We start from the raw sequence: 27,498 nt of genomic DNA, 5'->3' as shown, positions 1-27,498 counted from the left end.
AAAATGGCTTAAAGACTTAAATACAAGACGAGACACCATAAAACTCCTAGAAGAGATCATAGACAAAACATTCCCTGACATAAATTGTACCAATGTTTTCTTAGGTCAGTCTCCCAAGGCAACAGAAATAAAAGCAAAAATAAACAAATGGGACCTAATCAAACTTACAAGCTTTTGCACAGCAAAGGAAACCATAAACAAAAGGAAAAGAAAACCTACAGAATGGGAGAAAATATTTGTGAAGGATGGGACCGACAAGGGCTTAATTCCCAAAATATACAAACAGCTCATACAACTCAACAACAAAAGAACAACCCAATCGAAAAATGGAAAGTCAACCACTAGAAAAAGTTTTTTAAAATAAGTATAATTAATATACTAAGAGAGACAAAAAATGGAATCATATACAAACCCTCAGTTAAAGTCAGAGGAGGTATAAAAATAGTAGGAAACAAACAAAAAGAAACAAAAAACAAGGGTGATGAATAAAAAATAGTATAAACAGAACAGAAGAAAGGGCAGGATTTTGTAAAAGCCACAAAGTACCTTAATATGTGTCCTTTTCATTGTAAATAGAAAAAATATGGGTATTTGGAAAGATTTCTTTAAATATCAATGAAGCAAAGTTTTTGAAACTTTAGTTCGTAGCACTCACATGCCAGTTTTCATTGTTTCAGAAATTCTAAAAGCAAAGAGCAGACCGTTCCAAACTCCTAACAATTGCTCTCATTTTTATTATTAAAGTATCAATCTAAATTTGTATTATTAACTAAGCAATTAGTGAGGGCAACGAATATGGTGAGCATTAAGCTACCTACATCTAACCACATCATCTGATTATCATTCAATCATACACACAAACAGTATGTGTGCATACCATTTAATGTTATGTATTTTTCCAGTTTAGCATTATTTTAACATTCATATTGCCATGTTTGCCAATTTGGTATTTAATTATGTTCATATACCTTACCATTTATATAGCTATCTCCCCCATCTACTTTTTTTTTTTTTTAATTTTATTTATTTATTTATTTATTTATGGCTGTGTTGGGTCTTCGTTTCTGTGCAAGGGCTCTCTCTAGTTGTGGCAAGTGGGGGCCACTCTTCATTGCGGTGCGCGGGCCTCTCACTGTCGCGGCCTCTCTTGTTGAGGAGCACAAGCTCCAGACGCGCAGGCTCAGTAGCTGTGGCTCACGGGCCTAGTTGCTCCGCGGCATGTGGGATCTTCCCAGACCAGGGCACGAACCCGTGTCCCCTGCATTGGCAGGCAGATTCTCAACCACTGTGCCACCAGGGAAGCCCCCCCATCTACTTTTTTAAACAGTTTTTTCACTATATAAATGTTAATATGGATATTTCAATATTAACTACCTTTTTCTTATGGTATTTCCTTAAAATATATTTTCCAAAATGGAATCACTGGATCAAAGCACATGTACAACTTTAGAGCTCTTAATACATATAGATAAAACTATGAAAAGAAAGAAAACAAAGTGGACTAAAAGGGAGGAACACATATTCAAAGGGTGGGCAGAACAACCCTGTGTAGTGTATCCCATGAACAAAAAGTTCAGTACTACTGAGGAATAAAGGGGAAAAGAGAAATGGCAGGATGGAAGAAAATTAAGCTGAACCAATATGCCTGAATGAGATCAAGAAGGGTCTTTTACACCATAAGGAGTTCAGATTTTACCTTGGATAATGGAAACTAAAAGAACTTTGAGAAGGGGAAAGGGAACACTATCATTATTTGCCTATTTGAAAATGGAAGTAGAAGAATTAAGAAGGCTGGTTAGGAGACCAGCAAAAGAGACCAGAAAAGAGATACTGAGGGCCTGAACCAGAGGCCCAGAGGCAGAGGGGGTGGACGAGAGAAGGACTCACATGTAAGAGACATACAAGAGGTACGTTTTGATGACTGACTGGTTCTGTGTGGTGTGGCTGAGAAGGTGCAGTGGAGTTGGTAAAGGAAAGTTAAAAATTCATCATCACACCAAGGGTTTTATTTAAGACACTTACACTGCAATTGCCTCTGAAGGCAGGGTCCCACCTTATTCACCATTTTATCTCCCATGCCTGTCACAGTGCTTAGTATGCTGTAGTTACTCAGTAAATTCTTAAGTGAAGTAAATGGGTGGATACAGCCATTTGCTAAGAGAGAAAATAAAGGAGGAGGAACAGGTTTAGACTGAAAAAAGTGAGTATAATTTTGAGCCATTTCAACCTCTCACACATTGCTTAGCAGATAGCAATCTCATTATAAAGAATTATTAAATTAAGGAATAAAGATATAAATGCATGTAAACTATCTATCCATCCATCTATCCATCCATTTACCTAAAAGAAGATTAGTGGATGATGACGTGTTAGGATTTAGAAGGTTGAATTTGAGCTGCTGGCAAAAATACTAACAAAGATAACAATATCTGGTGGTGAGCCTGGCCAAGCAGACAGGCACTCACTGAGGTAGGAATGCATTTTTATATGTCAAAGTTCATGAATATATATAATGTTCTATTTTTTTAAACTTTGAAATACGCTATTTCAACACTGTGTCAATATCTTAAAATATCCCTTCAAAATTATCCACAGAAACAGTGACAGATTCAATTTAAATCCAATGTATAACCATTTCCATAATCTATGTTTTGCTCCTTGGCAAAGATATTCATTTCCTTAGCAATGTTCAATTTTTACTTTATTTTGATTAAAGACTTAGAAATACAGTACAACGTTCTATGTGTTTTTTTCCTACAAGAAAATCATACCACATATTTCAGAGGCCTCCAGGACATTGCTAACAAAGGCTAAATCGACATTACCAAGAAAACTGTACTGAGGAAAATACTGTGACTATAAATACACTTGCACATTCTCTTTATTCCTTATGAAGCTCATAGCCCCACAGAAACCATCAGTGTCCTTCTGTATTATCCTTCAAGCATCCCCACCCCACAAAGGACCTGCATCTGGATGTAAGTATATCAGGAGAACTCCTGTGAGAAATCTTGGCCAGCAGGAATGCACACAGGGAGTGGGCGTGGGGTAGGGCTTTATGTAGCAGCTGTCCCAAAGAAGGGAATTGGAAGAGGATGCAAACCCTTTCTCCCAGGCTGTTGGCCTCAATTCAGGCAAATAATTTGTTTCTGGAGGATTAACCTCCCTCCCTTCAAAACTATCTAATCTTTCTACATACAAATGCCACCAATATCTTTGTAGGTCAATTAATTCTACCGAGGGCATTATTTACAGAGCAAAGGTAACTTAAAGAAATTGGATAAAGAAAACAGAGAAATACACATGAGAATTCAACTAGATTATTAGTTTCCTAAAAAATGCTGTTGACAAAATAAGTCACTCCTTTAGAAACAACTCAATAAATACATATAAATGTTAAATCAAATGTGCATAAACTATACCCACGCACACACACACACAGGAATGAGGATCCTACTAACTCAGGTTTTTGGGGCAAGAGCAAAAAAAGCAATATTCTGCTATGACACATATATACAAGCAGTCACCATCTCAAAATAACTTTCTTTCATTTTCTCTACTCGCTAGAATGTTGCTATAGGAGCTTCATGAAAGGAAAAACCTGGAAGTTAAAAAAAAAAATCCTATTGCTTAAGAAGAACAGAAAGGGAAGAATCAAAGGCAAAAATAGTCTGAAGTTGTCTGCCAGGGAAAACTGCTAGGCAGAACCAGTCTACCTATTCTTGATATTCTTTTGTCCCTAAATACCTTTTTCTATACTCCTCTTAGTTTCCCCAGTACCTGGAAAGACTCTAATTCTTTACTTGAGATTAGTTAACAAGCATACTCATTTACAAAGGCTGAAGTGTGATGGGAAATCATTCAGAGACTAATGTAATCTAGTCCACACAACCTGCTTTCTTCTTACCCTTGAGGTCAACTGGTATTGGAAAAGGGTTTTTTCATCATTGTGTATACTTCATTGTATTCATATGTTAATTGTACACTCTCTTTGTAAAAGTGTCACACTGACAAGCAATTAGCAATTAGTTGTGATTGTTTTGATTGGGGCATAGAAGAAGGCAATTTTGGATTTTAAAAATCTACCTAGGAACAATACTATATATCCGAGTGTGCTTATAAAGTGTAGAGCTTAAAGAAGTGTGTGCACCCTGCAACCCCTGAAAGAAGAGGACAGAGTGGAAGGAGGCAGAGTTCAAAGGGCATCAAAGACAAACTTTCTATAATTCAAAACTTTGGGGCTTCCCTGGTGGCGCAGTGGTTGAGAGTCTGCCTGCCAATGCAGGGGATGCGGGTTCGAGCTCTGGTCTGGGAAGATCCCACATGCCGCGGAGCAACTGGGCCCGTGAGCCACAACTACTGAGCCTGTGCGTCTGGAGCTTGTGCTCCGCAACAAGAGAGGCCGCGATAGTGAGAGGCCCGCGCACCGCAATGAAGAGTGGCCCCCGCTTGCCGCAACTAGAGAAAGCCCTTGCACAGAAACGAAGACCCAACACAGTTAAAAATAATAAAATAAATAAATAAAAATTTTTTTTTTAAAAAGGCATTCCTTTAAAAAAAAAAAAAAAAGAAACTTTGTCTAAGGCCGGCTCAAGAAGCACCTCCTCCTTACTTCCTCTGAACTCAACCTTCTTAACCTTGCTCTCCCCCTCAATCCAGAATTCAATGTATGTATTATTAGTGATGGGGCTCAGGACACGCTTCCCCAAAATACGGTATGTTGGCATATTGAATATTTTAAGCTCAAGGAATTTGAGAAATGTCAGGTGCAGGAAGGACTCTCTGCCCTTCCCCTTCTCCTGTGAAGCAGATCCTAAGACCATCTTATGAAAGGTACTCTCTCTCTTTCTGGAGGAAAGGAGCATCCTCATCTCTGAAGATGGAGGGACACTGAGAGGAATCCAAACAAACACATCTTGCTAAGTTTCCCCCAGTTTATCACCCTTAGCTCATATCCTTCAGTCCTATCACATTTGCCTATGACTTTCTACCCTTCATCAAACCTAGCACAAAACGCTCAGGTTTAAGTGCTCCTTCAGGTCTTCATGTCCTTATGAAGGCTCCCGTGTCACGTAAAACACTCAATAAATTTGTATGCTTTTCTCTTCTTAATCTGTCTAGGACACAGAAGGGTAAAAGAAAAAAAATTTTTTCCCTCCCCTCACTGGTATTATTTATTTACATTGTGGGTCAAACAGGCTTTTATGGGTTAGTCTGGGACACTATCATTTAAAATACTGTTTATATAAAAATGATTGTATTGAAATGCCAAACATCAAATTTAAAATAAATTTACAGCATAATCTTAACTGACGCCTGCCTCCTATATAAGACATAAAGTAAGAGGATAAAGTATTGGGTTGGCCAAAAAGTTCGTTAGGGTTTTTCCATAACGTCTTAAGGAAAAACCCGAACGAACTTTTTGGCCAATCCAATATGATGGATTCTGGACTGGGACTCTCAAGGCAGAACACTACTAGATTTCTGGCATCCTGGATATGGTGGATCAATTTGAAAGAATGCTCTTTTTAAAGGTGGAGCTAAAGTTATCTGTCTGGTTAATTCAAGGTTCTGTTAAAGAAAAACTTATCCATGACACTTGTTAAAACAGTAAAGCAGAATTTATTCGGACTCTCATGATAGGCACAGGGAACACTACAATGGGGTATTGCAGTAAAGGAGAGAGACTGGACTCAACTCAAATACAACAAGGAAAAGTAGAGATTTATAGCCATGGGGTGGAAGTGGGGCAGTCAATGGATGAAGAGTTCCTAGGAGGGTAGGATAATTCTTTGATAAACTGACCTAACAGAATTCTTGTTGAAGGCAGGCCAGGATGATCACATATTACCTGGTGGGGGGGGTGTGTGTGAGAAATTTGGACAGATATCAAGGGTGATCACATATTGAGGGTGAGGATTCTAGCCAAACTGACTTAGCAGGATTCTTGCTAAAAATAGACTCTACAAAAACAGAGATGGAAGCCCAAGGTCAGACCTAGCGGAACAGAAGGCTCAGAGGAGCCTGACTGAAGTTTGGTCAAGGGGAGAATCTCTGTCAACCCTTCATTTCTCTAGGCTGAAGTAGAGCTGGCAATTTAGCTGTTGTCAAAGGTGAGGACATTCCAGGTCATATTGCTTTTGGGGGAGAGGGAAGAGTAAGGACTGTGGGTGCACTGCCTCTCTCTGAAGTAGGTGAGAGAGGGCCTTGCAGCTGAACTGATATGACAGAAAGGAATAATGGGTGACAAGTTAACTTAGAGTTAATTATCCGGGGTTGGAGTTAGTTTAGGGAGATAAAATATACCGAGTAAATGTAAAATTATTTGTGGTTCGCTAGTGAACAAAACAACTTTCATAGTACTTCTAAAGGATCTTACCTAATAACATATTTACAATCTAGGTATAGGTAATAATAGAGCAAGACCTTCCATGGAAGACCTCTGATACTCTTGTGATTTGCCATTTTTATTACTGTGAAGTTTAACTAAATTCAATATCAGAGCAAATGATTATATTGATATTTATATTACCTAATACTTTTTCTTAATTAAAAAAATTAAGATTTGGTCACCATTGTCTTCTGTACTTTGTGACATGTGAGAAAAGGCCTAGTTCAAAGCTGAGCTTCTCTGTCCTTCCAGCCTGAGTCTCTCCAGGTAGGATGGATGGAGAACAAGGACTTGGTTAAAATAAATTATCCTAGGGGAAGAGAAGTCAGGTCCTAAGAGAATGGATCTGACACTGGAGGAAGCGAAAGAGGAACAGAAGGAATTTTGCTATGGGAAAAAAGGTACAGGGGCTCCAGAGAAAGGGCTGGGCCCTCCTTCCTCTTCCACCTAGCTCAGTCCTCCTCAGCCCCCTCCCCCTTCTCTCAGCTCCACCCCCAGCTCCCCCATCCTTCTCCCAGCTCTCTTCCTTCCCTCTTACCCCTAACCCTAATTCTAAGGTATCTCCTAGTTAATTCTAGGGGTAGACCAGGGCCCAAACTGGATCTGAGGGAAGTACAAATGATTCATAAAAATAAAAAAAGATGTCTAGCCTCAGTAATTTCTGAGAACAGGGAATTAAAACACAGATACTTTGAAAAGGTATTGAACTGAAGTTCAGGAGGGTATGTAGTCAGACTGCTCTTCTCAACATCTGCATACGCACATCTGTATGACTGTAAATTTAAATGAAGCGTAGCCTGCTTAAGGTTTAAATGACTGAAATTTCAAAAAATTATTACAATCTACAAAACTCCTGGTATTTTGGTATTTAAAAATAGCACAGAATACTAGAATAACCAAAACTTTCTATTTTTATAATATTATAATCTCTAAAGTAAGTATATGACTGTTTTCAATGGCTAGTGTACATTATAATGTAACTTAAAAATGCGTATGTCTGATGTGAAAGCTATGTCATCCTGGAATATTACATTTAGGCCAGTGATGCTTAACTCTAGATGTACATCACAATGATTCTGTGGGGTTGGGGCCAGGCAACTATATTTTTTAAAGTTTCTTAGGTTATTCTGACACACAATTCTGGTTAAGAGTGACTGTATTAGAGGATGTTAAATACCACACTCAGCTCCCAGTGTACTCCACGTTGTCACAGGAAGACGTTAAGATCTCACATAGGGAGCTACTTTGCTTACAAATCCATTACTAATTTCATCATCTCCTTGGGTTAGTTTTTATTTGATGAGTACTACAGCAGCACTTAAAAAAACATTTACACTTTCCTTCTCACACCTCCAGGAAATTTATTTAAAACTAAACACTTCAAATGAAAGTTTAAAAGGTAATACATTTAGAGATGGGCTGGGAACTAGGTGTTTACTTTGAAAAGTAAAGCTATCAATCTACAGCATGGAATAAGGAATCAGAAGGAGAGATGCTACCAGAGACAGGGGAAGCTAGATGGTAATCAAATTCTTCCTGAAACAGGTCCTCATGGTACACCTTCTTTATTTTCTTTACATTGATGACAACTCATCATGTATGCTCATGTGCAAATGGAAACAAAAGTATTCATTCCTTCAAGATGTAATCAATTTTCCAATCATGTATTTAGAATAATCTCTGTAACTATTACTCCTGCTAATATTACAAATCAAGAGCTGGGCTTCCCTGGTGGCGCAGTGGTTGAGAGTCTGCCTGCTAATGCAGGGGACGCGGGTTCGAGCCCTGGTCTGGGAGGATCCCGCGTGCCGCGGAGCAACTGGGCCCGTGAGCCACGGCTGCTGAGCCTGCGCGTCTGGAGCCTGTGCTCCGCAACGGGAGAGGCCGCAATGGTGAGAGGCCCGCGCACTGCAATGAAGAGTGGCCCCCACTTGCCGCAACTGCAGAAGGCCCTCGCACAGAAACGAAGACCCAACACAGCCAAAAATAAAAAATATAAATAAATAAAATTAAAAAAAAAAAAAAATCAAGAGCTGACTATACTATTTGGATATCATGAGCCAGTTTCTTCAACTCAATTTATTTCCTTTGATTTCTCATCTATGTATTATGAAAAACTAAATTTTATTAACATACCTTGGGTCAAGAAGACTCCTCAAAAATTTGAAAAGCAAAACTTGGTTCTGAAGAGAAAAACAATAAAAAAATACAATTAAATATTAAAACAAATTCTTCAGACTATGCCATGGTAAAGAACTCTAGAATATCCCTTTAAAAAGCACACATGCATATGATTACTTCCATTATGCCCTCTGTACAGATCTAAGGAATTCTAAAGAATCATTTGGAGGTCATTTCCTCTCAGTAATTCTAATCACTGTCACATACTCAATTTTGAGAGTAGAAGAAATACAAACACCTTGGTTATTGGCCCCCCACCACTGCCAAAAAAAAAAAAAAAAAAAAGGCCCTCTATTGAGACAAATCCCTTAACAGTTCCCAGCATGAAGACCCTTGGAATGGCAGGTGCTCTGAACTGCTCTGGCTACAATGACGGGTACACACTGCCTCACCTGGTCCTCCTTGTGACAATAGCCAACTGTGAGACAGTTAATCTAGGTGGGGTGGGAAGTAGAGGCCCAAACAACAACCAGTACCAAAAAAGCTCATTAACTCTCCAATATAATCAACTACAGAAGAGATGGCAAACAGGTTAGCAACTAATATGCAAAAAGTCTGGCTCCTGTTTCTTCCACTTTTTAGCTATGTGACTTTGTGTAAGTCACTGACTCTTGTAAGCCATTCGGTTTACTTATGTGAAAAAGAGAACAGCAATATCTTCTCTTCCTCCTGCACAGGACAGAGGTGAGAATTAAGTGAGATAAATCTTAGAATACTATATGAATATTAATAATGTTTCTAAGTTCTTAAGAAAGCTAAGCAAAAATTATTATAGTTTCATTTTCCTTTTTTCTTTATTTTTTGACACATTCTAACTTCACCTATAAAAAGCAGAGGATCTCAAAACCAAAAAGGATTAGTGTCATTTAGAATATAACATTTTAGGGGCTTCCCTGGTGGCGCAGTGGTTGAGAATCTGCCTGCCAATGCAGGGGACACGGGTTCAAGCTCAGGTCTGGGAAGATCCCACATGCCGCAGAGCAACTAGGCCCGTGAGCCACAACTACTGAGCCTGCGCGTCTGGAGCCTGTGCTCCGCAACAAGAGAGACCACGATAGTGAGAGGCCCACGCACCGCGATGAAGAGTGGCCCCCGCTTGCCGCAACTAGAGAAAGCCCTCGCACAGAAATGAAGACCCAACACAGCCAAAAATAAATAAATTAATTAATTTAAAAAAAAAAACGCAAATGAGTTTTAAAAAAAAAAAGAATGTAACATTTTAAATATATTTATCAGTCTTTGATTTTCTATCTTTTCCCTGGCCTATCACTTTGTTTTATTATACATGGCTTTCCTTCTGGTTATACCTTAATATTCTGGCTTATTTTTCATTTCAAAAATTCTGAAAATAATTGGTCAGAGGCATATTTCTTGCCATCAAAAGTGAAAGGTAATTTATAAAATTTGTGTGGGATTCTTATACAATCAATAAAGCGCTGCAATAAAAAAAATACTTCATTTCTTTAAAAGGAATGTGTAAGACTCCACAAACAGTCCATGGTCAAGAGCCACCTTTTTTGTGTGTGTAAATCATTTTATATATATATATAATATATATATATATTTTATATATATATATAAAATTTATATATATATAATATATATATATTTTATATATATATATAAATTTTATATATATATATAATATATATATATTTTATATATTTGTCTAATGAATGGCATTATATTCATTTACCTAGCCTCTCTGCCTCTAAATATTTTAAAGCCTGTAGGAAAAAGAAAATGCTGCAATGGATAATCTTACACTTTTTAAAAAAAATGTAGATCTAGTTTTGTTTTGTTTTGTTTTTCAATATTTATTTATTTATTTGGCTGTGCCAGGTCTTAGTTGTAGCACGCAAGATCTTCACTGCCACATGCGGGATCTTTAGTTGCAGCATGAGGGCTCTTAGTTGCGGCGTGCGGGATCTAGCTCTCTGACCAGGGATTGAACCTGGGCCCCCCTGCACTGGGAGCGAGAAGTCTTAACCACTGGACCACCAGGGAAGTCCGATAATCTTACATTTTAAGTGACAATAACATCACTACAGACAAGAAGATTCATCAAAGTTGCTGACTTTCAAAAGGGGGAGATGCTCTGTGGGTTGGGAGTAGCTCCAGCAGAAGTGTACCCCCCCACCAGCATGGACTGGATGACCCTCCGTGCACTTCCTCAGGATCCTGGGCAGCCCTCTAGCATCACTCACGTCAAACCACTCTACAATTATCTTTTGGCTTATCCGTCTTCTTGAGCACAGGGGTACATTTACAGCTGACCCCTGAAGAGCACAGATTTGAACTCAGTGGGCTGACTTACACGTGAATTTTTTTCAATAAATATATTGGAAAAAGTTTGGAAGATTTGCAACAATTTGAAAAAACCTGCAGGCTAACCACATAGCCCAGCAATAGTGAAAAAACTAAGAAAAAGTTAGGTATGTCATGAATGCATAAAATATACGTAGATACTAGTCTATCCTTACATAGGCATAAGATGAGTGATAATAAATATAAAATATGCCTCCCTCTCTCCCCCTCTCTAGTAACTGGAGAAACTGCATGTCAACCGACCATCACAATGTGTTTTTTAAAAAAAGTAACAATGTTTCCAATACTGTATCATGAATATGACTGTAATACTATATGCTATAAAAATTTTATAACAATTCACGCATTAGTGTATACGTTAGGCTACTGTGAAGCAATCATATCGATTACACTAGACTACCATAGAGCAATCATTTGCTTTTTCATTATCAATGTATGAATTGTTATACCTGTAAATAAATACAAATTTCTTTTTCACATGTTTTCATTTTTGATGTCTAGTGTTAGTAATATGTATAACAGTACTTTGTTTAAGACAATATTGATAAGGGTACTGACAGATGGATGATTCATCTTATGAAAAGATGACATAAATGTACAGTATTGATAAGTTTAGTTCAGTACTGTAAATGTATTTTCTCTTCCTTATGATTTTAATAATATTTTCTTTTCTCTGACTCACTTATTCTAAGAATACAGTATATAATACACATAACATACAAAGCATGTGTTAATCGACTGTTTCTGTTATTGGTAAGGCTTCCAGCCAACAGCAGGCTATTAGCAGTTAAGTTTTTGGTTAAGTCAAAAGTTATACAAGGATTTTCGACTGCACTGGGGTTGGCACCCCTAACCCCCGCATTGTTCAAGGGTCAACTGTATATGTTTTTGTATCCTTAGCACTTTTATCAATGTGGTTTTGGCCCACAGCAGGTACATAAATATTTACTGAATTAATGGATGAGTCCTTATCTTGATTTAATGGACTTCATCATGCTGGACAACCAACCCTACATCTGGGAGTCATTTTTAACTCCACCCATCACATTCAACTAATTTCCAAGCCCTATACATTTTATTTCACAAACGTATCTTGGACCTGTCCTCTCCACTGCCACTGCTTTCATCCTGTCCTCACTGTTTTTTGCCAAGACCTTTTGCCTTCCAACTGGTCTAACTGTTCCCTCCTCCATCTGCTCTCTTTGCCAGTCCATTCTCCATACTACAGAATTAATTTTCTATAAAATGAATCTAATGGTATAATTCCTTTGCTTAAAAAACTTCAGTAATTCTCCAGCACACAGAAGATATAGCATAATTTCTTAGCATTACATATAAGATTGTTCAATATCAGCCCCAAAAGTCTATTTCCCAGTCTCTATACTTTTAACTCCTTCCCTCCAATATACCTTTTACAGCTTAATCTAATGCTTCTTCCACCATCGTCTTTACCACATCACCCTCTGAATATGCATGTTGCTTCAAGAGTTCATCAAGTCTTTACATACCCAGAACCCTTTATCTAGAATGCCCTTCCCAATTCTCTGCCTAGAAGACTGATACCAATTATTCAAGACCCAGTGCAGGCATGTCTGGGAACTCTTGTCTGCTTCTCTCACACAGTCTGTCACTCTCTCCTCTTATTCCTACAGCAGTTTTTTACATATGTCTGGTGTAGAGCTTATAACACTGTGCTGTGGTTATATAAGTGCTTCTCTGTTCCACAGGAAAAATTAAGAAAAAGACTGTATTCTTATTTGTGCCCCCCAGAGCCTACCATACTGTGAGGTAGAGAGTGGCGCCACAGTAGTGTGTAAATGAATGAATTCCGCATCTTTGTCTCTCATGTCAGCTGCCTCCCACTCACTGCTTTGGTTTCCTTCTTGCATACCTAACCCCTACTACTATTGCTGCTACTTGAGGACTCTGGGTTGTGCTACATGTGCCTGTCATTGTCCTATTCCCTATCTCTATCACTTGTGGCCATACGATAATAAGCAAAACTCACTACCAGCACTGCCACAGTAGTGACAAGTGAAATACTAGGTCCATTAAATAGTACTTCAAACTGAGCATCTCAATAGTCAGCATTAATATACCTGTATTCTAGCTAAGATTTTCCAAGAAAAAATTCTAAACAGTCAGCATTGGGACTTCCATGGTGGTTCAGTGGTTAAGAATCCACCTGCCAATGCAGGGGACATGGGTTCGAGCCTTGGTCTGGGAAGATCCCACATGCCCCAGAGCAACTAAGCCCATGTGCCACAACTACTGAGCCCACGTGCCACAGCTACTGAAGCCCACGCGCCACAGCTACTGAAGTCCACGCACCTAGAGCCCATGCTCTGCAACAAGAGAAGCCATCGCAATGAGAAGCCTGTGCACCGCAATGAAGGGTAGCCCCCGCTCACTGCAACTAGAGAAAGCCCGCGCACAGCAATGAAGACCCAACGCAGCCAAAAATAAATAAATAAATAAAAATACAATAAAATAAATTTTAAAAAATAGTCAGCATTAACCCAGTAGGAGGATGACAAAAGTCTGAATAAATAACATGAACCCTGAAGAGAATATGGTTGCAGTCACTATAGCGAAAGATATGGAGAGGTGGGGATGGGGGAGGACCTTCTGTGGATTATGATTTCTAGGTAACTACAGGTTGTATTTCCAAAAATATTTCTGTGATGTTAATATTTGTTATGCACAAAGATGAACTCCCTCATTTCCAGATTGAGATTATCACACAACTGCTTCCAAATACACACACACACACACACACACAATGTGTAGAAACTGCTATTAAAAGGCAACTATCAACTGAAGAAATTACTACAGTCAGAAGTTCTTAGGTGGATATCCAATAATTGTCTCTCCACTAGACGTTTCTTCCCAGTATATTTTGTGAAGTTTACCTGAAGTTTTTTAATGACTGTTTCAATCTGTTCAGAAAAGTGAGTAGCAACCAGCTCTGCAGCTTTACAGGGCTTCAGGGACACAAGCTCCTGTAATGAAAGAAAAATATAAAATAATCTTCAATGTTAAAGTTAAATAGAATGTCCACAGATGTGAAGTATGATCACCTACCTCAATATTTTCATGAGCTTCTACACTGCATTTCAGGAAATCTCAATATAGGGCCAAAATTTAAAGACATATTGCAAATGAGTAAAATTAGAAAACTGTCATGTAAAAAATCAGATTTTGATATGAAAGGTAATTCAGAATTCTTAGAAAATGAAAGCACTAAAATTCTGGATTTAGGCCATGATATCTACAGGATGAATGGAAGGAACAAAAGCTTCCCAAATTCTCTGCCAGTGAATTTACCCTTGAGCTTAAAGTAATAACTTAAAGAAATGGAAAAAAAAAGAACATAGTTGCAATTTCTCTAGCTAAGAATTCTAAAACTTTACCTCTGATGCCTGGTAGATTTTGAAACCAGAGGAGTCTTAAGACATCAACTTCAGGTCATAAGTCTTAAATGAGACTAAGAGGTTGACCACTGTTAATAAGACCTATTGCTGTCAAATCTAAGACTTCCAACCTGCCCTCTCCTGAACTTTCCTAGACACTACTGGCTTTCCTTTTCTTCTTGAAACTCTCTTCTTGGTTTCTGTGACCCTATTGTACCTTTTCAACTGCATGTTCCATGGCTAAAATGCCAAGACCAGCTATAGATCAACATATTATACTGTCAAATAAAAATAAGACAAGTTATTGTGATGGCAACATTCGTGATATGTATCTAATAATTTTGTGTTAGTATGTGCAGATTAATAATACTTAGCTGACACAAGTTACTGTAGTTTAAACTACTTTTATACAATACATCTCAAAACAGAGAAGGCACAACTAATCAATATCACATACGAAAAGGGGGATATTACAACTGATCCTCAGACATTAAAAAGATAAGAAACTATTATGAATTAATTTATGTCGAGTATTTAAATATTTAGTCAAAATGGATAAATTCCTAGAAAAATATAATTTAATAAACTGACTTAAGAAATAGAAAACAAGAGCTTCCCTGGTGGTGCAGTGGTTAAGAATCCACCTGCCAACACAACGGACACAGGTTCGAGCCCTGGTCCGGGAAGATCCCACATGCCTCAGAGCAACTAAGCCTGTGTGCCACAGCTACGGAGCCTGCGTTCTAGAGCCCGCGTGCCACAACTACTGAAGCCCACGTGCCTAGAGCCTGTGTTCGGCAACAAGAGAAGCCACTGCAATGAGAAGCCTGCGCACCGCAACAAAGAGCAGCCCCCGCTCACCGCAACTTAGAGAAAGCCTGTGTGCAGCAACAAGGACCCAACGCAGCCAAAAAAAAAATAAATTAAAGAAATAAATTAAAAAAAAAAAAAAAGAAATAGAAAACATGCATTGATTTTTAACCACTAAAGAAACTGAATGAATAGTAAAAAATCTTCCCATATGAAACACTACAGGCCCAAATAGCTTCACTGGTAAGTGCCCAGCGATCATTTAAGGAAGAAATTATTCCAATACCAATTAATCTCTTACAGAGAATAGAAAAAAGGAAGCTACTTCAGCTCACTGTATAAGGCTAGCAAAATTTTGATACCTAAACTCAGCAGAACAACATAAGAAAGGAAAAGAAAATTATAGATCAGTCTTAATTGTGAACTAATAAATAAAAACAAAATCCAACAATATATAAAAAAGATAATATATCAAATCCAAGTTGCATTTACCCATAGAATTCAAGGCTGATTTAATATCAATAAAATTTATGACAAAAATAGAATAAGGGAGAAAAGATAAAATTCATTCATGAGAAAACTGTCAGCATACTAGAAATAGAAGACTTCCATAAAAATCTTTACAGTAAACATTGTACATGTTAGAAATAAAATTTTTAAGATATCATTAATAGGCTTCCCAGGTGGCACTGTGGTTGGGAGTCCGCCTGCCAATGCAGGGGACACGGGTTTGAGCCCTGGTCCGAGAAGATCCCACATGCCGCGGAACAGCTAAGCCCGTGCGCCACAACTACTGAGCCTGTGCTCTAGAGCCTGCGAGCCACAACTAGTGAGCCCGCATGCTACAACTATTGAAGCCCACACACCTAGAGACCATGCTCCGCAACAAGAGAAGCCACCGCAACGAGAAGCCCACGCGCTGCAACGAGAGAGTAGCCCCTGCTCGCCGCAACTAGAGAAAGCCCGCGTGCAGCAACGAAGACCCAATGCAGCCAAAAATAAATAAATAAAATAAATTTAAATAAATAAATATATTATTAACAATAGCACTGTTATGCTAAAATATATGAAGTTGTGACAGTAAATCTAATAGTGGATGAAAAGTCTCTACAGAATTAATTATAAAACTTCATAGAAAGTTATTCAATAAATGGTTACACCCTATGGTCATAAGGTGGAAGACTCACAATGTAAAGATGTCAATTAAATTAAAAATGATTGAAAGATTCAATGTAATCCTTGTCAGAATCATAAGGTTAGAAATTTTTTTTGGTGGAACTTGACAGGCTGATTCTAAAATGAATTTGGAAGTAAACAGCCAACTCTCTTAAAAACATGAAGACTTATTATAAAACCACAATATTTCAAGTAGTGTGGTACATGTAGAGACAAAGACCAGTCAAACAGAAGAGGGCCCAGAAAAAGAGACAAAACACAGAGATCCTTGATATAGTTATGATAAGGTAGCACTGCTGAGCTTTTAAAATAATTGTTGCTAGCACATAGATCAATGGAACAGGACAGAAAGCCCAGAAATGAACCCACGCACTTATGGTCAATTAATCTACAACCAAGGAGGGAAGAATATGCAATGGAGAAAAGACAGTCTCTTCAATAATTGGTGCTGGGAAAACTGGACAGCTACATGTAAAAGAATGAACATATACCATTCTCTAACAGCATATACAAAATAAACTCAAAATGGATTAAAGACCTAAATGTAAGACCAGATACTATAAAACTCCTATAGGAAAACATAGGCAGAACACTCTTTGACATAAATCATAGCAATATTTTTTTGGAGCTATCTTGTAGAGTAATGGAAACAAAAGCAAAAATAAACAAATGGGACCTAATCAAACTTACAGACTTTTGCACAGCAAAGGAAACCATAAACAAAACGCAAAGACAACTTACAGAATGGGAGAAAATATTTGCAAATGACGTAACCAAAAAGGGATTGATTTCCAAACAGCTCATACAGCTCAATATAAAAAAAAAAAAAACACAACACAATTGAAAAATGGGCAGGAGACCTAAATAGACATTTCTCCACAGAAGACATACAGATGGCCAGCAGGCATATGAAAAGATGTTCAACATGGCTAATTATTAGAAAAATGCAAATCAAAACCACAGTGAGGTATCACCTCACACAGATCAGAATGGCCATCACCAAAAAGTCTACAAATAGTAAATGCTGGAGACGGTGTGGAGAAAAATGAACCTCCTACACTATTGGTGGGAATGTAAATTGGTGCAGCCATTACGGAAAACAGTATGGAGGTTCCTCAAAAAAACTAAAAATAGAACTACCATATGATCCAGCAATCCGATGCCTAAGCATATACCCAGAAAAAATGAAAACTCTAATTCAAAAAGATACATGCACTCCAATGTTCATAGCAGCACTATTTACAATAGTCAAGATATGGAAGCAACCTAAACGTCCACGGACAGATGAATGGATAAAGAAGATGTGGTGTATATATAGAGAGAGAGGAATATTACTCAGCCATATAAAAGAATGAAATAATGCCATTTGCAGCAACATGGATGGACACCTAGAGATTATCATACTAAGTGAAGTAAGTCAGACAGAGAAAGACAAATATCATATGATATCACTTGTATGTGGTATCTAAAAAAAAATACAAAGGAACTTATTTACAAAACAGAAATAGACTCACATACATACATAGGAAACAAACACACATATATAGAAAAGAAACTTATGGAAGGGGGGAGGGATAAACTAGGGATTTTGGATAAACAGATATATACTACTATATATAAGATAAATAACAAGGACCTACTATATAGCATAGGGAACTATATTCAAATATAGTTTATATATTCAAATATATTAAAATATCTTGTAATAACCTATAATGGAAAAGAATCTGAAAAAGAAAAAATATATATATATGTATAACTGAATCACTTTGCTGTACACCTGAAACATTGTAAATCAACTATACTTCAATTTTTAAAAAGGAGGAATAAAAGGAAAAAAACTGTTGCTGGAGAACTGGGCATCCATATGTTAAAAAATTAATTGGATCCCCACCTCAAATCATATACAAAAGTGCTTTCAGGTGGATCTAAGATTTATAGATGAAACAAAACACAAGAAAGCTTTTAGATAATAATATAGGACTTCTTCAGTACCGAAGGAAAAAATTGATTATTTTGACTACTTAAAAAAAAAACAAAACTTTTCTTAAAAAGGACCATAGAAAAAAAGCCACAGAGTAGAAGATATTTGCAACATGTATCACTGAAACAAAGACTAACATCCAGGATACATAAAGAACTCCTACATCAATGAGTACAAGATACATTCTAACAGAAAAATGGGCAAAAGACTTGAACAGGGACATCACAGAAAGGAAATTTAAATGGCCAATAAATACGAATCTATCAATCCCATTAGTAATTAAGGATATGTAAATTTAAAACATAATGAAATATCATTATTCATCCACTAGATAGACAAAATTTTAAACTCAAGCAAGAATATAGAGTCAATGGAAAATCTCACACAATGCTGGCATCTGCTTAAGTTTAATATATTTATCCCAGTTAACTGGCAACTACAGACCCTTGAACAGAGATTATCAAATGTTAACATGCATCAAAATCACCAGGAGGGCTTGTTAAAATATACTGCTAGGCCCTGCCCCCAGAGTTTCTGATTCAGTAGGTCTGAGGTGAAGACTTAAACTGCATTTCTATCAAGTTCTCAGCTGATGCTGTAATGCTGTACCAGGGATCAAACTGAGAACCACTGTTCTAGAGAAATGCATGTGGTAGCTGTGTTCAAGATGCATATGTAAGAATGATCCTGGATGGACTACTTTTAATAGTCAAAAACTAGAAACAACTGAAATGTCCATTAACAGTAGAATGGATAGACTGTGATATACTTGTAAAATTTAACACTATACAGTAATAAAAATGAACTAGCTACAAACAAAATGTATAAATTTCTCAATTGAGAAAAAGAAAATACAGAGTATAACTTCATTTATATAAAGTTCATAAACAGGCAAAACAAAAATACATATTTTTAGGGGTGCAGGCAGGTGCAACAATAATATATAAAAGTGCAATAAATTATCAGAAGAACGAGGATAATGAATATATTAGTAAGGCAGTGAACTGTGATAAGCAAAGGATACATGGGAATAGCCTGGGATACTGGAAATAACTCTATTTCTGGGATGCTGGCTTCTTAATTTTTTATTAAACTGTACTTTTATGCACTTTTTTGTTTCTTTTTTTATATTTCAAAATCAAAAATGTAAAAAATCTCATGAAACGTGTGTTGTCCATATTGGAAAAACCATCTTTACCAGAGATTCTTTACCTGAAATCTACAGACCCAATCTAAGAATGGCTTTTAGGGAGTCTGTGGACCCCTGAAATAGCAAACAAAATTATGCGTCTGAACACATGCACAATACTATGAGGCACAGGTCCAAATCTTTCACTAGATTCTCAAAAGAGGTCTATAACCCCCAAAGTGTTAGGAACCACTAATCTGTACACTATGTAGACTGTCTGAAAACTTTATTATGAGGACTTTCCCCCTACGTATTTAATGTTCATTTTATTTACATTACCAAAGCCACACAAGTCCTTCAAAAGAGTCTATAGATTTCTAATGTGGCCTTAAGAAGTGTTAAAAAGTTCAAGGTGAAAAAATGTGCAGATGTGGGAAAAATAGCAGAAATAATTGCTGTGCAGCAACAATACTTCTTGCTTCTCCAGTATGAGTTTTCTGCTGAATAATTTGTTTGTTCATTGATTAATTCATCATGTTTCACATTATGTGGAGAGACACAGCTTCATTTCTGGATGTCTGGAGTCCATGTGCTCAAACCACTGCATAATGCAGATGAAGTGAAATGAACAATGAGGCATAATGTAACTACGGAGACTTAAAGGGGATGATGAAAGGAAAAAGAATACAAAATGATTAGAGGGAAAAAAGATATAATTCAAAGTAGAAGAAGGTTTTCTTGGGTTCTTTCACCAAGATATATTGATCTTATTGTTAGCAGGAATACGATAAGACTAAATAAATAACATATATATGTTCTCAATCCAATAGATGAAAGTGTGGAAATTACTTCAGCCCACTGACTGTACCACCTTTCACACCAGATGTTTTACATAAGATGCTGTTCACATTTCTGATCTTTCTAAACGTTACAATTATCAGGAACTAAAAGTATTCACACTACATGCAATGCTTTCTCAAAGTTTCAGAGCTCTTATTATTTTTCATATGTAAAAAAATTTTTAAACATGTTGCATAATCATATCTTTCACTACAGCTCTAAACCCATCACCAGAAGTTACCTGATCCTTGCTACAAGGAGGAGGAGAGAAACTCTGTAGATATAAATGTTATTTCCAAAACTAGAATTACCTCAACATCCTTCATTACTACTTTTTTTCAATAATTAGTGACCCAATTCAGGGTCACTACTGAATTGGGCGATTGGGATTGACATGTATACACTGATGTGTATAAAATTGATGACTAATAAGAACCTGCAGTATAAAAAAACAAACAAAACAACTAATACTAAACTTTCATTGGGTTATTTGTATGGAAATATGTTAATATAAATGTTACAGACATTACATGAAATTTCTAAATATCTTATATGTTCTGGTATAATGTTATAAGTCATAATCCTAGTTATTACTTTAAAATGTATATCTCAGAAATAACTAATTTTCTTGTCAACTGCATTATTATGAACTTCCATCAAATCTTTAACCGTGGTCATTTTTAAGTCTTTTGTCATTTACAGACAGTTCTGGGTGTACTCTGATGCTTTTGCAAATATGTTCCTATAAAAGGGTTTCATCTTCAAGAAATTCATGGAAAAGACTCTGACAAGTACAGGTTTCTGGTAACTGACTGTACTGCTGAACTGAATGAATAAGCATTTTCAGAACTCTAATGAAAAACTGATGAACTCACAAAAGTGCTAACAAAAGATCAAGATGAAAAAAAAATTAATTACATGGGACTGAGTGAACTGATGAGGATGAGTATAATTTTTGTGACTTTCTGTTTGAATTAAAAAAAAAAATCCCACAAGGACTCAGAGGCAAAGAATATACAAACAAATCTCTGGCTCTGTTGGTTTCTGAGGAATATTGTATTTATGAACCTAAAGAAACTAAAGTGAGGAGTGATTTTTGGGCCTCTTTTTAGAATGCATTCTGATCACATGTTCATCACACACATATTCGTCTCTCCACTTAGGCATCTATAAGCAAGTTTTTAAAAAAGAACTTTTAGTTTCAAAGTCAACTCTTGCATTCTTGTAAAACAGCATGCATAAACAAAATCAGAATCATCATCCTCTTACATAAGGAAGGGAAATACATCAGAGAGAACAACTCATTGCAGTAATGTTTCTAAAATTCCATCAGGTGACTAGGGGGAATGGTTCCGTCATGTAGTAGAGAAAAAGATCAGTAGTACTTTCAGAATTTCTAAGAACACTGTAAAAACCCACTAAAATTCCAGTTTGTCAACTAGCTGATTGAACATGAGTTATTTTCAGAAGTCATGATATAATAAATTGTATATGACATGGGTTTTACAAATACAAATGTGAGGTAGAATAAATTATCTGAAAAAGATGTTAATCCTCGAGCAAATCAATTTAATAATATAATACCTCCAACTGCTTAGTTAGAAAAACTTAATTTGGGAGATATCCATACAAATGGGAAAGTTTTAAAAATTCTGTTCAATCAGTACCTCAATATGATCCATTGCCTTCTGCCATACAGACTGCTTCTCCTCTGCACTGTGTCCAGGAATGGATAAGATATTGTGAATGTAGTTAAAGACTTCTTCCTGAAAAGCACAAGACAATATAATTCATTCATTCATTCACTCAAGCAATATTTAGTCACTATCTACTAACTGTACCAGTCTTGGTAAATATCTGTTATTTGGAGATGGAAAACCATTTGGAGATAATTAACTGATGGACGACTGACTTAAAAGAGAAAGAGTAATTGTTTAAAGTTTAGGGTAGATTCTTAGAAGTTGCAAATCTGTTCCAATTAATGTTAGTCTCAATTTCATTAATCTAACAGTGAATATCATTCTTTTGCTTTGGTGGTCTCTGTCCACATTCCCAATTTCATCTCAAATCACTTTTGCCCTCACCCGTTATGCTCCACTTACAATGATCTAAGCTTCATTTATACGATCTCTATTCAGTTCCTTGAACAAGCCAAAAAATTTTCCCACCTCAAGATCTTTGCATATACTGTTCCTGATCCTGCAACATTTTTCTATTGGCTCTTGGCTTGACTGGCTTCTTCTCAAATTCCAAAACTCAGTTTTTAAGTCATTTTATCTGAGATTCCTTCCCTGGCTGCTCTGTATAAGTCAGTTTCCCCATTATCCTCTCATGTTGCACCCAGTTTCTCTAGTGCTCATCACAATTTGTAACTAAATATTTGGTTTTCTTACTGTCCATCTCCATCACTAAACTATAAGTTATAAAATTACAGGAACTATATATCTGTTTTAATTATCAGTATATACTTGGCTAATAGCAGGCACTCAATGAAACCCTGCTGAATAATGAACAAAACTTTAAATCAGCAAACATATGTCCAAATATTTCTACTGAATAGTTACACCTACTGAATAGTTATTTCTTCTTGATAAGGGGAGGAGGGGGACTGAGTAAGAAAAAAGGGTAAAGCTGTCTCTTAACTCACCTCTCTTAGGGGGTCACGTAAGTAGCAATCAATAATTTTGTCATATTGGTGTTCTCGTTCATACATAAATTCACAAATTTGATAGCTAGAACATAAAAGGAAAAACTTCAGTGTACCAAACAGGCAGGTGGTTATTAGCTTATTGTTTCAAGACATTTGCTCAGGCATAGAGGTTAGTATTAAGGAAAATGAAAATAGTAGATGTGATTTCTATTGTTAAATGAAGTTATAGTACCTGCCATTCCTCTAAATATACGTTTAAGATGCTGCTGAATACTACGTTTATAAGAAATTTCAAAGCTGGGTACAAAATAAATGTTAAAGCAACAATGCGTCACATAAAAAATAGTTAACATATTACATATCAATATAATCAATTATATGAAATTTCCCTATTCAGAATTAAATATGTCAAATGAAATAGTCCACAAACTAAATAGTAGTGCTAACATATTGCATCTTATTTGCTATGTTAAATTCTGCATTGTTTATAATATATATAAGATAACTGTCAAAAATCTATGAAATACCATGGAAATTTTAAGTAAAAAAAACTACAATAATACATCATAAGGCTGCTATTTCATTTTCACACTAAAATGTACAAGCACTTCAAATTTACTTGCTATTAATTTCTGCAAATCTAACTAATTTCTAGGCTTGAAAGGCAAAAACTTTTGCACCCAGATCTTTTTTGTTGTAACATGCATAACTTTTCTTAAAAAAATGGCAATGCATAAATAAACTGGGCTTCAAGTTAGAGAAATGTAATTTAATAGTTCTATGGGAACTAATACATGGCTTCAAAGCAACTTACAATTCTGCCTTTTCTGCCATACGGATGAGCCGACTCTCTTCAAATTGAACTATGCCTCCAGCCTGCAGCAATTCTAAAAGGACCTGAACATTTAAAATAAATGAGTAAAAACACTTTGGAATCTACTTTTATTTATTAGCTCTTTAAGGGTCCATTCAGCCACAGAAACCATACCTTTTTTGCTTTTGTTTTACTATGTGCTGATGTTTCAGTTTGGCTTTCATGTATACAAGGGATTAGACTGCCATTATAATGTTGATCATATTGTATTTAAGTCTTACAAAAAGATAAACAGCTCTATTTTCAAACATGGAAGGAATGCAAAAGTGTTTGCAAACAAAGCCTTATTAGAACACCTAATTGACCCTCCACTAAGCTAAAAACATCCATATGTATTCTTTCAATAAGTGAATTTTTGTCTGGTGCCTTTATGACTTATGGTTCTTTAAAATCTGTTGCCCACAGGTAGTATCCATGTTCACGTGTTAATGTTTCTAACTAAACTTGGGGTTTCTCACAGTATAGCATTATTCACAGGAGCTAAAAGGTGGAAACAACCCTAATGTCAATCAATGGATAAATGGATGAACAAAATATGGTATATACATATAATGGAATATTATTCATCCTTAAAAAGGAATGAAATTCTGACACATGCCACACATCGATAAACCTTAAAAACATTATGCTAAGTGAAATAAGTCACAAAAGGACACATAATGTATAATTCCACTTATACGAGGCACCTAAAGTAGTCAAATTCACAGAGACAGAAGGTTTAATAGTTGCCAGGGTGCTGGGGAGGGATAACGAGGACTTACTGTTTAATGGGTACAGAGTTTCAGTTTGGGACTATAAAGTTCTGGAGACAGATGGTGGTGATGATTGCACAACAGTGAGATTATATTTAATGAGAATTGTACACTTAAAATGCTTAAAATGACAAATCGTATTGTGTATATATATTTGACCACGATAAAAAAAACAAAGAAAAATGCTGGGGTTCATATAATTAATCTTTACCACACTAAGTAGCTGAATAAAAAAAGGTGACTAGGATGTTGAGATATCAATATTTTAAAATAAACCTGAAATATAATAGAATCACTACATAGTCATTAGAGCAATATGAGAAAGCTCTCTCCTATATTTAAGTTCAAGATCCAGAGTAACATGCCCTTTCTCAGAACTCCAGGAAACCATTTAACAAAGTATTTTTCTAACACAGGAAATTGATTACTTTCAAGTCAAATTTTTTTTAAAAGGCAGAAAAGAAATAAAACCTATCCTACCTTTACACTTCAGAACTCTAATTTAATCCATTTTGAGTATTATAATGTACTGCTATATAGAGCAATGATAGCGTGAACCCACCTGCTAGAAGCCTCAGTTTGGAATAACATAATCAACTGCCATTGCTGGAGCCAGTCTGAACCAACTTACTGAGCTGAAACTGACTGTTAAATTTTCAGGAATTTTGTAAGCCGGTGGTTAAATACAGGCATTGTTAAAAATTAAATTATATAAACCTACAATTAAATAAATTAAAAGTGAAGGTAGTCAATACCCACACTCACCACTTCCTAATTATTTTACTACATTTTACTGTGTATGCTCTCAAGGTTAGTTACTGTAGCCGTATCTGTATGGTGGAAATATTACATAAGTGTGTGGTATGGTGCATCTCTCCCCAATTCCATGTGCCAGGTGACATCATGCTGGTAGACTGAAGTCAGCCATGGTGGGAATACTTACACCATGGAAACCGGCAAATGCTGTAAATCAGGGCTTGTTACATTTTCAAAGGGTTATAAAACAAACAAACAAAGAAGAATATGTGACAGAGACTATATGTGACCCATAAAGCCTAAAATATTTACTCTCTGGTCCATTACAGAAAAAGCGTGCCTATTTCTGGTTAAGAAAGTGATGGAGATAATGTTAATAAGATAGTCAAACTTAAAAGTGTGCATGTCAGAGACATTACACTATAAATAGCACAAAAAAATTAAGGAATTATTTTCCAGTATTCAAAAACTGTTATCCGATTCAGCAAAGAAGTCACAACACTGATGAATGAAGTTCTGACATGCTTTCACTGTTGCACTTTCATCTTATTCACTTTAATAAATGAAAACATCAACCGACGTTCATATCAGTGCGAATCAGTTGTTAAACTTTTATCAGCATACCACTGGAAAATATTCAAATATATTGCATAAACAAATTTTGATATATGACAAACAGTACAAGAGAAAGTGCTGGATTAGAAGGGAAGGAATTGAGTTCTAATCTCATTTATGACCTTGAGCAATTTACTTCATCAGTTTTCTTTCTATTTTCTAAAATGAGTTGGGGAAAAAACCCCAGATAAGCCCAAAGGGGACTCCCAATAATAGATTACTACATTATGATTACTTTTAAAGGTTTGGCTTTTACATTTAGGTTTGGTTTTTATTTTTGTTTTATTTAGTAATTTACATAAGAAGTTTTTATCATTTTATATAGCAACACCATGCATAACATGTTTCGCTTTTCCTGCCAATAGAGAAATAGGGGCAAAATGAGGGATCCACATTACTATTTGTATTCAGTATAATTTAAGAGACAATCATAATTTTAGCAGCTGTTCTCTTCCCTAAGACAGTCTGCAGCAGTCACAGGGCCACAGCTGTGCAGAGAAAGGGTTCGCTGTTGTGATCCTATATTCTTTATCTGAGTCTCAACCTCTGGCCTGGCATATATTACCATAAAAAAATCAGCATAGCTCTCAAAGCACTTAATTTTTGTAGCTTACTTAGCTGACAAAGTCTTGCTATCAATTTTATCAATTTTAAATAGACTGCCTCTCTTAGTACTCACAATTACAATGGGTACGCTTTTAAGAAATCCTACTCCTAGAAAGGACCCTCAAGAAAGTGGCTAAGTAGAAAGAAGTGGCAATCAATTTCTTTCTCACAGTGATTAGTGGAGAGACAGATGGATTCTTGTCTCCAGAAATGTTGAGCACTAGTGCAGTGGCACTCCCAAAAGCTGAGTGTTCCAATACTCAGGATCCTGAAGCCTTTCTGGTTCACGGCCATAGCAACTAGAAGTGGTTACCAGCTTAATGACACTGGTGGAATGCAGCATACAACAGGTGCCAACCGTTGCTCATGAAGGAGAAGGATAAAGTTTATATTCTCTTTGATGTCATGTTGAATGCAAGACAGGTCCAGTCTGCCTAGGAATTTAGTTTGATTGAGGCTCAAACTAACAACCATCCACACTATTTTCTGGTTGCCACTGTCTAGCTTAGTATTAGGGTTTGGCACAAGTCATTTTCCCCTTACGTCTAGTGAGGTCTAGTACAGAAAGGTTCTTTCTGGCTTACTCTGTCTTCTTTCCCATTCTTTAGCAAGATGAGTTCCAGTAGTTCATACCTGCTGTCTTTCTGAGTGTCGGGAGTCATCGTCAGGACTACAGAGGAATTCAAGGACCTGGTCAAAGAAAAGGTATTTTTTTTATTGGATACCAACATGCATGCCACACCACTGTCATAATGAAAACCATTACTACCCTTTCTATATCACCAATTCATTCACACTCAGCTCAACGAACACCACAGGTATATGGTATCTTCTCAACTGACTGGCCTAGTAGATGACACAGCAGGCTTCAGGTATGCTAACAATTTAATATATACCTTATACACATTTCTTTGCTGTTTAGAAACATGACTGGAAGCCAGCATCATCTATATACCTTAACTTTAAGATCCTCAACACCGTGGACCACACAAA

At 36.4% G+C, this 27,498-nt stretch overlaps 1 protein-coding gene across 3 annotated transcripts in view; it reads right to left on the bottom strand.

The window, feature by feature from the left end:
- Positions 1-27,498, bottom strand: part of VPS8 (VPS8 subunit of CORVET complex) — a 288,065-nt gene that overhangs the window by 124,699 nt on the left and 135,868 nt on the right. For all 3 annotated transcript variants that reach the window (XM_059920698.1, XM_059920699.1, XM_059920700.1), the window contains 6 exons: positions 27,139-27,195; positions 23,717-23,799; positions 22,900-22,984; positions 21,920-22,018; positions 13,813-13,902; positions 8,528-8,574 (listed from right to left, as the gene is read on the bottom strand). In XM_059920698.1, the coding sequence (XP_059776681.1) occupies positions 8,528-8,574; positions 13,813-13,902; positions 21,920-22,018; positions 22,900-22,984; positions 23,717-23,799; positions 27,139-27,195 (461 nt within the window). The remainder of the gene's footprint in view (positions 1-8,527; positions 8,575-13,812; positions 13,903-21,919; positions 22,019-22,899; positions 22,985-23,716; positions 23,800-27,138; positions 27,196-27,498) is intronic.

This window comes from Balaenoptera ricei, chromosome 4, assembly GCF_028023285.1.
Source record: "Balaenoptera ricei isolate mBalRic1 chromosome 4, mBalRic1.hap2, whole genome shotgun sequence".
Taxonomy (NCBI): domain Eukaryota; kingdom Metazoa; phylum Chordata; class Mammalia; order Artiodactyla; family Balaenopteridae; genus Balaenoptera; species Balaenoptera ricei.
This window is presented reverse-complemented; position numbering and strand designations above follow the sequence as displayed.